Source organism: Amia ocellicauda, chromosome 15, assembly GCF_036373705.1.
Source record: "Amia ocellicauda isolate fAmiCal2 chromosome 15, fAmiCal2.hap1, whole genome shotgun sequence".
Classification (NCBI taxonomy): Eukaryota; Metazoa; Chordata; class Actinopteri; order Amiiformes; family Amiidae; genus Amia; species Amia ocellicauda.
The window spans coordinates 5620509-5633200 of NC_089864.1; the positions used below are offsets into that span (position 1 = coordinate 5620509).

Genomic DNA, 12692 nt, shown 5'->3' on the forward strand with positions numbered 1-12692 from the left:
TCACTCTGTCTGTGACAGGGAGATCAACTGGTCTGCTGGGCAGTATTTCACATGGTTTATCCCTGCACCAGTTAGAACATGGAAACTAATCCCCCGGTAAATAAAAACACATGGAATATAATATTCATCATCCACATATTTCCTGGTTTCTACAGAGCAGGGGGCAATTTGTGGGGTCGATCCAGTTTCAGTGAAGTTACGCAGTGATGTATCAATCGTGGAAAAATCTGAATCGGTCTGGTCAAGAGAACCAGTAAGTTCAACCTCAAGCATCGGCCCCCGAGCCAAGTTAAATCTGCTGTTTCGACAGGGTTGTTCGCTTGCTAAGTCATGCAGAACAGATCTTTCACCCTGACGAGAGTTCAGCCATGTTGCATTGGTTTTCTGAAGTCCAGACTCAGCTATACTCATGTTTTACATATAAATCTGTAAGACTGACTCTTTATGATTGGAGAAGGAGTTTCAGGAGGGGGACACAGGAAGAGTGAGGAGTGGGTGGCTTTTCTCCTCGGTAAAGATTGTATTTATTTTTCTCTTCTCTCTTTCCCACCGCAGTCAGCAAAAGAATAACATCCATATGACAAAAACACAGAATCTCTGCCCCAAGAGAATCGAGCTCTCGATCACAACTGCTCTCGGCAAAATAAATGTCACAGACGGTTTCTAACCACCGACGGTTTCCTGTCCAAATAAAGATGCATTTGAGAAAAGCCTCATTGTGTGCTCTTTTACCAACATTTGTTGTTGTTTAAGGGTTACTAAGGTCCGGTAGGCCTCCCACAAAGACTCTGAGGCCACAGCGCCGAGCTTGACACAGATATGTAATGGTGGAGGAGAGGGGGGAGGTGACACCAGAATCCTATGTTCCCAGCCGTCCATTATGCTTTCACCACCAAACAGTGGCGATTTTGAACAGATTTCTGACCAAGCGTTATTTCTAGGAATAGTACAAATAGGTTAAACACTAATGGAGTCTGATTGTGGTCCATTTTCACAGCAACTAAGTAAGTTGTAACTTGGGTTTATTACACATAGCAGCAGGTCATATCGGTAGATTGAGTGAAACAATCTTTTCTTGTACTTTTGGTTCAAGCTATTCTAGGAAACTAAATAAATGAATATCCATGTTGTGTCCAAAACTCACAATGAATCTTTTTCTTTTAATCTGAAATACTGTGTCGTTAAATGGGCACGCTTAATTGGACATCATGGCTGGATGGAATCATTTTCCTTGATTTTGTCTGGGATTTTTGGATTGAACTTCTTACAAAGGGCTACTCTTTGAAAGGTGAACAGGAAAGTCACACTAGTATAGCAAGAGAAAACCTCAAAGGACTCATACAGCTGTACCTCAGGAGCCCCAGAGCCTATAGACCATTTTGCTTTCAAAAGTGACACTGAAAAAATATTATTAATTGTCACATTGGATAAAGGAATCTTCCAAATTAATTTCTAACAGAAGAAGATCTCTAGCGAGTATGGAGCAGTCCATTTTTGTTTTTTAAAGAACGAAAATTAACTAATCCTGTGTAATAGGAGACATCAATATGTTCACATGCACTCAGATCCCTCCCTGCTAGAACCGACCACCAGCCTCCAATGCTGAAATCAGGCTGATATTTTGTGACCTCGACTGAATAATTTTCTCAATGCGAATCAAATGTCAATATAACAAAAACAGCTACTGTCCGATCACAGCAGTCAGACTCTTCCCACCCGATTTGTCTATCAAGTCCCAGCGGCACATTTTGGCTCCCACGCACACAGCCAAACCGGACCAGACAGCTCTGCTCGTTCTGTGGCAGCATCGCCAAGCCTGCAAACCCACAGTGTGCAGCAGGTACTTCCAGTGACGTTCCTCACCATTTCTGCCAGAGATTGCAATCCCCAGCACAGCAGCATTGGTTGGTCCCTGCTGTGCTGTTATAGTACACAGAAATAGAAAGCGAACTTGAAAGACAATATTCACAACACAATTACGATGACCTCTGGGCCAGGCTACAGCTCAAACAAATGTACCTGCTTCAGTTACAACTCCTTAGGAAGATGTACTATATTAAAATGTGCATTCAATGTATAAATTCAAACTAAACATAAATCACAGTCACAATAAAATCCAAATACACTATTCAGCACTGACATCATCTGCTGATGGAGAATACTGATCGTAAATATCGCAACAGGACACTGTAAAGGTTTGAAGGTTGTGTAGAAGTGGTACCTCGTGTTTATTTGCATGGGAGGGAAGGATGTTCGTCCTAATGTGCCCCAGGGCCTCCAGTTACATTTTAAATGCACACTAAAGCAAAACCAGTAAAATGCACAAACAATATCAAGTCAAACAAACAAAATCAAGACAGTCACGTAGAATAACAAAATGCATTACTCCTGCATTTAAATCCGTCATTATTTTTAAGTGCAACTCAGCTTCCATCACCCAAACGACTCCGACGCTTTCAGACGTCCACGCTCAACGTCAGGGAGACAGACCATGACAAACAAACAGTCGATTGTTTTTCTACAGCATAATCATGGAGGCGGCTGATTACTGAAAATCACTACGGTCCCCTGGGATCACTTTATGGTATACCAGCTTATGAGCATTAAATTATAATGAGAATTCCTGGGTTTGAGAAGAGACCACAATCCTTTAACTCTCTCTCTCTCTCTCTCTCTCTATATATATATATATATATATATATATATATATATATATATATATATATACAAATATTTCTCACTATACGAAGTGTTTAAAGTTGTTTTTTGTTTTTGCGTGTGGCTGGATATAAACACTGTATATAAACACTTACATGGGCAGAACGCCAACTAAACTAAGTGCAACTAAACTTCTTATTGTTGCCCTTTCTGGGATTAGTCAGATGTGTGTGCTATCATTCAGGTAATAGACATAGGAGGCCAAATCAGCAAGTACTGCATAAAGCAAAGCCCAGCACCAAGAAAAATATTAACTTCCCTCATTTGTCACTGGTAATAAATACGTATCCAGGTTTATGCTTAACTGAACATGTGCAATCTGTGGGTCACATTATACTGTATCTAAAGTGCAGTACAATGACAAATATGTCCTAATTTTCTTAAAAACACAAACACACACACACAATTATATGCATAGGGATTTAAATCTTGTATCCTTAATATTGTTGGTTTTGCGGTTTTCAAACACCATTGAAAATGTTCAAATGATCCCATTCATTCTTAGCTCTGTAAACGTTGTAAAAGTTAAAGACAGATCAGAACAGTTATTTAGTATTTTTAACCCTGAGGAATAATAAAAACAGAAATAAGCTACAGTAACATTTCAAAAGATGCACTTTGTTATCTGAGAAAAAGTTTCTGCTTTTCACCAACAAATAATCAAAGACATTTTGATTCCAATATATTAGGCACATCAGTCAGGAGAAATTTAAAAAGTTACCTTCATGTTGGTTGCCTTCAAGTCCACTACCTGTTAAAGAAGAAAAAGTAAGACGTCTTCCAGAGCCTCCTCAGAGAAACCTGCTATTATGTGGTGACTCAGTGAATAAACTCAAATTGGTAGCTTACCAAGGGGAAAAAAACAGAAACTTCTCTCAACTCCTGCACTCTGTGCTACGCTCTCTGTGCTGAAGGCCGGTCCCTGTCTGTGCCTCGGGAAACTTCACATATTTTCTGTATTTGAAGTGAGTGATATTGTGGTTTGCCTCTGAGATGGAAGGCAGTCTCCTTTAAGGGGCTTTTGAGATAACAATCAGGAACTCATAACTCATAACTTTCCCCCCATTATTAATTTCACAATGGACGTTTGTTTTCTGCTTTGAAATGCCACTAGTCTTTTCTAAATGATTTTGTCAGTCTTGCACACAGACACGCACAGAAGCAGACACAGAAAAAGGCACGTACACACACACACACACACACACACGCACTTGAAGGTTCACAAATCAGACTGGGATCCCGTTCTCAGTGTCATCTGGACAGCAGAGAAACTACAGCTGTGATGGTGTTGAACGCCCACCTCTCTCAGAGACTCTCTGCTATAAAAACCAAACATAGATAGATAGACAGATAGATACATCTACTCAATGTCCAGAGAAGTGACTTCTATGCAGATATTATGGATAGACAGCTTTGGCCACAGAAACAGCTTGACGTTAGTATACATTGATATCAGCATTTACAGCATATCAGTTAAGTAGTTACATGACATATATATACAGCTCTGGAAAAAATGAAGAGACCACTTAACATTGATTTCTGAACTCGGAGTGGTCTCTTAATTTTTTCCAGAGTTGTATATACAGTATGCGTCTTTAACAGGCAACACAAAGTGCCCACAATTTACATTTGATCTGGTCCCTTGAAAACCCTGTACTTGCCTGTTCCTAAATGTGTCTGTGTTGGTTTCTGGTCTCAGCACTGTCTACATTCTCCAGGTTTCCTCAACATATCAAATTGTGAAAATAAACAAAAGAGATTATCAGGAAGTTTCAAAAACACTGAGTGATAAACCGGAAAACAAAATAAAGTAAAAAAATGATTTCAAAACATAGAGGTCAGCAAAAGTAAATAGTTTCTGACAGTAGTGAGGAATGGCAGCGCTCTCAGGGGCGTAAGAAAAGCCTTAAAATCGGCTTACATTGCTTTTCTTGAACGGTAAAAAAGAAACTAGAGGAAATGTCATCACCGAGCCACACCAAAATGATTCAACACTCATATCTACACTACGATTGCGATTTTATTAAGAAAAGAAAATGCTGCGCTTAGATAAAATTGTGCAACAAGTCAATTCAGTAAGTGTAACCAAGGACAGGAGAAAAGACTGTTCTTGATTTTAATCAGCAGTGCACTACAAGAGCTATGATCTCTGGCATCTGAAATCCGAGAGATTATAGTTTTACATTTATTAAACACACCGTTACCCATCGCCCCATTTATAACCTGCACCACAAAACACAATGTATACACAATTCCTATAAAAATATACTTCACTTCCTCTATTTATACGTAACACGACTATTATTTTACATTAAGCAGAACGTCCTGATAGTTAGGAATGTTGGGCTTGTGGTTTTTTACCTCCCAAGGTGGTGAATGTTTTTGAACCTATTTGGTCACTTTAAAATAATGTGGTGCGGGTTAGGATGAGGATTCATGTGCACTTTCAGTGTCAGGGACTATACATAGTCTGTCTAGAAGAGCAAGCATTTCACGACGAGGCATAAGCAGAGAAAGATAATCACAGAAAGGCAGGAAAAATGCAAAGAAAGTCCCTCTAGCACGTCTCTCAGGATCTGTTGCTTACGGCGGACTACGACCCTCGAGGACTCGGGCACCTCGCAGAAAATCCCCGCCCAGCCCTGGTAGCACTGGCAGGTGAACTTGGTCTTCATGGCCCACATGTCCTCACTGGTCAGGTGTCCGCTGACGAAGAACCTGGTGCCCCGGCTGCCGGAGTCGCTCTTGATCCTGAAGAAGCGGGGGTTGAGGTGCAGGTAGGCCCCATTGTCCAGGCTCTTGCGGATGCACTTGCCATTCTTCTTGCACAGGGCTTTGCTGCACAGCTTTGCCGCCGCCGTCACATTGATGACATAGTGCCCCAGTGGCCCGTCGATGTACCGCTTCACCGTCAAGCAGTTCCTCTGTGGTTTAAAAACACAGGTAGTTTAAATCGGTGGTACCCCGATCCGGTGATGTATAAAACCTACTGGATTGAGGCTCCCCAGGACCAGGGCTGGAAACCCCGGGATGTTTCGGTGTGTCTATTTATAAACTCGATCTTGAGGGCACACTTTTCAACCATAGGTATCAAACTAATTGCCAGTGTTTTGATTGCAGGCATTACCATAGGGCCTTTCTCAATTGCTGTCTTCACATCATACATCGTAATTACCATGATTGGCATCCTCTAAACACTAAATAAGCAGCTGCCATGTTCCACGAACGATAAAACAGGAAATACGTGTACGTATGCATTTCAATGATTTATCAAATATGTCAAGAACAATGGCAACTGCAGTTTACTTAAAAAAAACACCTTAATCACATGCCTGACATTGATTGGATTCTGCATGTGTTTGGGGGGTGAGGGTGTTGTTGTTGATTATGAACTAAATTACAGCTCTCCTGATTCCTTAAAAAGGCTGACTTTATTCCCCCTTTCAGCAGTATCTGTCCAATTACCCTGTCCCATGAGGATGAGAAACTGTATGGTGTACCTGGGATCTTGCATACACAGAAGACCCCCATAGGACCACCCCGGCTGCCCCCAGTGCTGCACTCTCTCCGATGGTGTGGATCAGGTCAATCTGGGTGAAGAAAATACAGAAGAACAGGTCAGTCCTTGAAGTGACTGTGTCATGAAATCATACACTATGAACTATTTCTCTCAGCAGGAGAAAGACAGAGACGTTGACACAGTTTTGAAGAAGAACTGCAGTACAGGGTGTGAAAATACATCATCAGAGGGTCAACCTATATAAAAATAACATCAAGCATTTACTATCCTATCTTGCTGTTCCAACTGAATTTGGTCAATACGGAGTAATCGTATGGTCTAAAACACTTGTTCATCTGATGTACTCTTTAAGGTTGCACTTCTGATCAGACGTGAAATGTGTAAACAAAAAAGAGAGAGAATGGGACAGAAAGGAAGATGTGGAGAGACACATTCACTTCTTACATTCCTGTTCAGAAATAAAACCACAGAGTGTGTCCTTCTCTTTCTTTTCAAATCACTACCTTACTCCACTAACCTCCGATAAGACTTGAAAGGTGTAAGCGTAAAACGGCCTGGAGTAAACGAAGACTGGCAGCATGAAGTCACTGCGGGCGATGGATGCGATCCTCATGGCTTCCTTCACCCGATAGTGCACGAACTTCACCGTGTTGGGTGAGGACTGGAGCTCGTAGTCGAGGTAAATGGACGGGTACAGCGCGGTGCTCTCCTTCCACAGCCACATCAAGTGGTCGTTGCGCACATGCTCAATGTTGGGACACTCGCCCGTGTACTTCTGTGGGTACTGCTTGTAGCCATAGTTGTAGCACTCGGGGTAAAGGTAGAAACCCCAAAGGCCAGTGGGTCTCCTGCTCTCCGCCAGCGCCAGGGTTGTGTTCATGAAGGTCAGACCAGCCTTCTCGAACTCCTCCTTGGCCTCCTGCTCCACCTTGCTGTCGGGCCACTGGGGGTGAAGTCTCCTGATCAGCTCCTTGGATTTGTTCCTGTACACGTCTTTGGCACCCCAGTTCCTGACCCACTGGGGTCTCCAGTTCTCCCAGTCAATGACCCCCAGTCCCCTGAAGTCCTTGAAAGGTATGAAGCGGTCGATGTCATTCCTCGCCTTGTTCAGGTGCTTGGTGAGGCTCTGGTTCTGCGGGAGACCACCGTTGACCGGCCTCCCCTCCTCTGAGTAGAAGGGGTAGTACCCTAAGTGAGTGTGGTAGAATATGGTGACGTTGGGTCCACTCAGGGTCTCGTTCAGGTTGGTGACGATGTCAAATATGCTGAGGTCCAGGTCCACCTTGAAGCGGAGCCGGCAGGACTCTGTGGGAGCGTTCCACACCACAATGAAGGGCTTGTGCTGGAGAAGAGGGGCCCTGGCAGGCTTGAGCTGCTGGCATGAGGCATCCCACATGAAGTGCACACAAGCTAGCCAGCCAACGAAGAGCACGGGGTGAACGGCATTCATGGCACACAGGTCCACATGAATCAGCGAAGTCTTCCTTCGAGAGAAACAAAAACAGAGAATTCAGAAATAGACACATCATGGGGTTCACTTAGCAAAGATAATTCAAAAAGTTTATCAAAGGGCCGGACAACGTGGTTCGCTGAACTCGTATGTTCCCAGTGCAAGAAAACAATGCTCCTCTTATTCTGAAATGGCGGTGTTTCACAATCTGCCTACAGATCCATCAAGATGCCGGACTCATCTCTCATACTGATGTCATCTTACTGTACTTGATGGTGGTTGTGGTTTCCTAAGAAAGATAAGGATGCATCGAGAGTAAGTGTCTGAATTGTGATGAAGAATTTATTCAGACCAACTCTGATCTGGACAGTTGCTTTTGAATCAATAACCAGATTGTGTTTAAGGGCATAACTTCAAAAGGAGAAGCTATTTTGAAAACCAATCCTTATAAAATGCTGTTGACCGTGAAATAAACTAAGGGTAACTTCTATTGGATTCGAAAAGAAAAAAAGAAATTGGCTCAAGACAATAAACTCTCTTACAAACCATTTGATTTGTGGCTGTTTTGTCACAGAGGCAGTTATTACCAGAGCATTTCATTTCACTGTAATAAAATCCATCTCAATGCTGCATGAATTTGCACAACTTTACATTTTTTCAAACCCCACAAAAGGGGGGCTGTGTTCCCAGAGCAATATGACTCCTGATCACGCAAGAAGCGAGACATGGAAACTCACCACAGACTTTCTCCTTCCCCAGTCACTGGAGCATGACACGATTCAAACCATAATGATGAGATCAAACTTCCTCTCCGGGCCGGGGTAACCCATCTCGTGTTTTTGTGAGAGTTAAGTTATTACAACACTAGGAAAGAGTAGCAGTGGTAATCTTGAAATATCAGTCTTATTATTACAATAACATCTTTTAATGTGAGTTATAGATGTTATAGATCTTCAGGAAATGCCTTTCTTGGGTCAGCTAGCACACGTATGTTAGGATAATGTCCCGTGTGTTCCCAGAGATAAGACACTGATGTCTCACCCTGGACACTGTTTTTGTTTAGCTGATCACCAAGAGCTGCACACCTTTGAACATCACAGCATCCTGAACCAATCACTGAGTTCTTCATCTCCACCAAAACCATTTGTGTCTCCTTCAGCATCTGAACTGCTGATCTCCAAATATGCTCTTATAATACTTTAAACCAAACAGCGATTGCTTCAGAACAAATGAATCCACATGAATCCATCTCCAGAACACGTAAATGCATCACGGCAACAATCAAGGACTACAAAGCGATGGCTCGAGTTGCTTTCCATCGTCGAGGAATCAAAGCCACTGCTACGGTTCTGTAACATTAAATCCAGACCAAGACAAACAATTGTTCAGTTGTGGCACCGTCACACAGACTAGGAAAAGTGCCACCACAAACCCCACTCATCTGGATTTCTTTTAAACCAGGGCTTCCCATGACCACAAAAAAGACCCCCCAAAACAATGACTAATCCAAACTGACAAAACGCTTGTAAGTTCTCCTAACTGTACAATATCCAGAAATAGCAACAATCAAGAAATCATGTGAAAGTATTTGAGTTTTAAATGTGTTTGTATTATTATCATTACACTGGAACCTAATTAAGACCAAAACCTGTGTTTAAAACATATTTAACAAATGACGAAATCCTGTTATTTACTTATTTCCATGTTTTTGGATTTTTGGGATAATTTAATTAATGAATTAATGTATAATTTAATTAATAAAGTCAGTTGCAATTTAAGGTGTGCAAAATGCTATATATTATATATAGTTTTCTTTTCTTCCAGTAACAGTCAAGTTTTGTTTTTTTCTTAACCCCACGAAAAATGTGGAAAAATAAAAAGTAGCATGTTTCTTGTTAATACTGTAGTGTGTGGTAAAGAAATGTCTTCTGAATATTTGAAACATGTGTGTTTAATTGAAGTAAATGTTTTGGTTGGGAAAAGTCAGCCATGCACTTAGACACAGTAAATTCTAGGAGACGGAGTTCATATGTGTTTAATTCCAGCTACATTTAAACGTAATTAGGAAGAGGAGGGGGGAAGCCATTAAATATTTTCACATATAGTAAATGTACACACACACTCACAACAAGAATACAAAATAATGTCAAAACCTTAAAAAGGCTTTGCATTAATACAATCAACAGAATTTAAGGCTTTTACAGAAAACAATAACACGTGGTGACAAATGAACCACAATAATAAGTGAGATGACTTGTATTTTTACTCACAAACCATCCATGTCAACTCGCTGATCATTGGCTAATATTGGTCATAGTCTATTCGTCGTATCGTATTGGTTATAACAATGTTGTGTGCAGTCCCTGCGCTTTGTGACTGCTTTGTGATTAGTGGGTGGTGTTTTAATGTTTTGATGTGTTACCTGCTCTGCCTTCCTGTCAGACATGCGCTATCTATAAAGAAATTCCTGTGGTGGAAAAAAATATATTGAAAAGTGTTATTATTTGGGATGTATTTTCCAATTAGAAAGAGTTTATTTATTTGTTTGTTTGCTAATACCGGTACATTGTGTGTAAAAGTACAGGAGCTGATTTACTGTGTAGAAGTAATGCTTTGGATTAACTGCTTTTTGCCATCACATTGTTAGTCTGAAAGCCCGTTTTCCTCAGCCCAATTAAACTGTTTTTACTTCATACAGAAACAAGATGTTGACAGTGCAGAACAGGGGTAAACAAACTGTCAATAGTGATCAGGGTTCGGCTAAGGTTTACTTCTGAATACAAATAAAAAAACAACAGCGGAGGAGCATGTTTGAATCTTATTTCTGTTCTATTTATCAGGGCTGTATTTTTTTTTACATTTCCAGGCCATTTACATTCTCTGTGTTGTGGTTTCTCCAAGCAGAGACCCCCGGAATACAATTTCCATGTGTGACAGTGGTTTTATACAGTCTACTGGGAACACATTTATTGTAGACCCTCAGCTGGCTGTGTGAGTGATGCCCAGCCCACGATTCACATTCCCACTTATTAAGAAAAAGCATACAAAGAGAATCTACATCCTGGAGACAATTAAGCATTGACTCTGACTTTGACTTTGTTTCCTTGGCTTGAACTCGATGATTTAAAAGTGCAATTAAATGCTTACAATAAATGTATAATAAATTAAACGTGTTTTTTTACATCCATATAACTTTCAGTGTTTGCATATTTGTATTGCATTCACTAAACACAATGTTCTAACTTTAAGCTGTTTTCGGGGTCATGTGGTAAAGAACAAACCAAACATCTGTCCCAGCTGTTTAATAGTTTATAATCCATTACTTTTTCATCCCTACTCAATTTTCTCAAATTAAATTCAAACGAGTTCTACGCATTGCTTTTCCAGACATTAAAAACTCAAAAAAAATAATAACATGTACTATGGTTTTTGCTATTAAAATTATACAAATTCAAATATATATAAAATAACATTATTTTAGATTAACAATCAAATGCACTGAAATGTTGATTAAGAACCATTTCTTCTAATGTATTTTATGTATATATTATTTTATTAGGCAGCTATATTCCTATGATTAGATGCAATTGGACATTTTTCAGAGCTGGCAAGAGAACGTGAGACGTCCATGATCCTTTTTTAAACTTCATGTCTGACTCTATGCCCCTATGGCTGTATTGTACTATTATTGTATTCAATAATGTCCACCAAGCTTGCAGCGTATTTGTCTCATTATTAACGGCAGATTAATGAAACTGCGCAGACATGGAGATGACAGTCAACATCCAACTGCATCTTTTCAAACAATCCCATTAAATAAATTAGCAAACTTTGGACCTAAGCTTCTACCTGCCCTTTGACTTTTGGCTTCAGTCCAACAATCAAACATCGGTGGGAATAAAAGTTTCCATCGATTTACTGACAACCAAAAGAGGATTGTAAACTTCACCCAGCAATGGTAAACAAGCAAGAACAAATCTGATCCAAACCACAGCACTGTATACATAAAAAGTCAACCGTAACTTCTCTATATCTCAGACACCTGTTGCAACTGGTACACTGCAGCTGTAGCACTAGCACAATAAATCTGCGTCTCGTAACGGAAGCCTGAGTGGGATGAGTTAGTGATGGGAACCTACCGATCTCTCCTAGCGAGCCGCAGCCACTGGCATCCTTCCACTGACCCACGGAGAGACTGGCGCTCCTGTGCCTGGCTCTGGCTCCTCCTCACTAACTGGATGGACAATGGCCAGTGGCTCCATCAAATCGGGTACAGTGTGACCCAGAAAGGGCTGGCATTCAGGGGACATGGGGAGGCACAACGGGCATGGATGATGATGAAGGGGTCCCTGAATAGCTGAGAGGGAAACCAAAGGAGTGGGCAGCTGAATGCTTCTCAGGGAGCCATACATTATAGTGCACTCAAGCTCAGTCTGTGGCACATAGTTAAGATCTTGAAAGGATCTGGCCAAGCTGATCCAGAGGACATCTTCAATGTCCAGCAACGATACCAGGAACAGGGGAACACAAGAGGAAACTAGGTATAGAGACATCAAGGACAGAAATGTCTTCTGCTCACTTTATACGAAAAGAACTGGCCAAGCTGATTCAGAGGACATCTTCAAAGACCAGCAACTATGCAAGGAACAGGGGAACACAGGTGGAAACTTGGTGTAGGAACATCAAGGACAGAAATGTCTTCTGCTCACTTTATACGGTTGTGTGGCAAGTTCAAGCTCGATGTGGAAGTGAGTGAGACAGACACATGAAATAGACAAAGGTATCTCCGGTAAAGTTAAACAAGATGAATGTAAGTTTGCTCTTAATCAAATAAACACATAACAACTAATTTCTAGAACGATCTCATATTATAAACTTGGACGTAGGTAGACATACATCATAATCATAATATATGGACTTGCATGTCTCTGGCCATCAGGGGACGCTGTTATATTCTGTTGTGTGTTCGAGTATGAGAAGGATTTCTTCTACTCCTGAATTGTC

At 41.0% G+C, this 12692-nt stretch overlaps 1 protein-coding gene across 1 annotated transcript; it reads right to left on the reverse strand.

Moving 5' to 3' along the window:
- Positions 1–4720: 4720 nt before the first annotated feature.
- Positions 4721–11901, reverse strand: hyal6 (hyaluronoglucosaminidase 6). The gene is made up of 4 exons (XM_066724497.1): positions 11828–11901; positions 6756–7722; positions 6219–6308; positions 4721–5642 (listed from the first exon to the last, which is right to left on the reverse strand). The coding sequence occupies exons 2-4, from the start codon at positions 7686–7688 to the stop codon at positions 5193–5195; spliced, it is 1473 nt and encodes a 490-aa protein (XP_066580594.1). The 5' UTR covers positions 7689–7722; positions 11828–11901; the 3' UTR covers positions 4721–5192.
- Between the last annotated feature and the right edge of the window lie 791 nt (positions 11902–12692).

Excerpts from the sequence above, each read along its gene's own strand:
- hyal6 (XM_066724497.1), bottom strand. The coding sequence starts at position 7,688 with ATGAATGCCGTTCACCCCGTGCTCTTCGTTGGCTGGCTAGCTTGTGTG. Across the intron at positions 6,309-6,755 it reads CCTTTCAAGTCTTATCGGAG|ATTGACCTGATCCACACCAT; the intron begins GTTAGTGGAGTA and ends TTCTTCACCCAG. Across the intron at positions 5,643-6,218 it reads CTGTGTATGCAAGATCCCAG|AGGAACTGCTTGACGGTGAA; the intron begins GTACACCATACA and ends TTTAAACCACAG.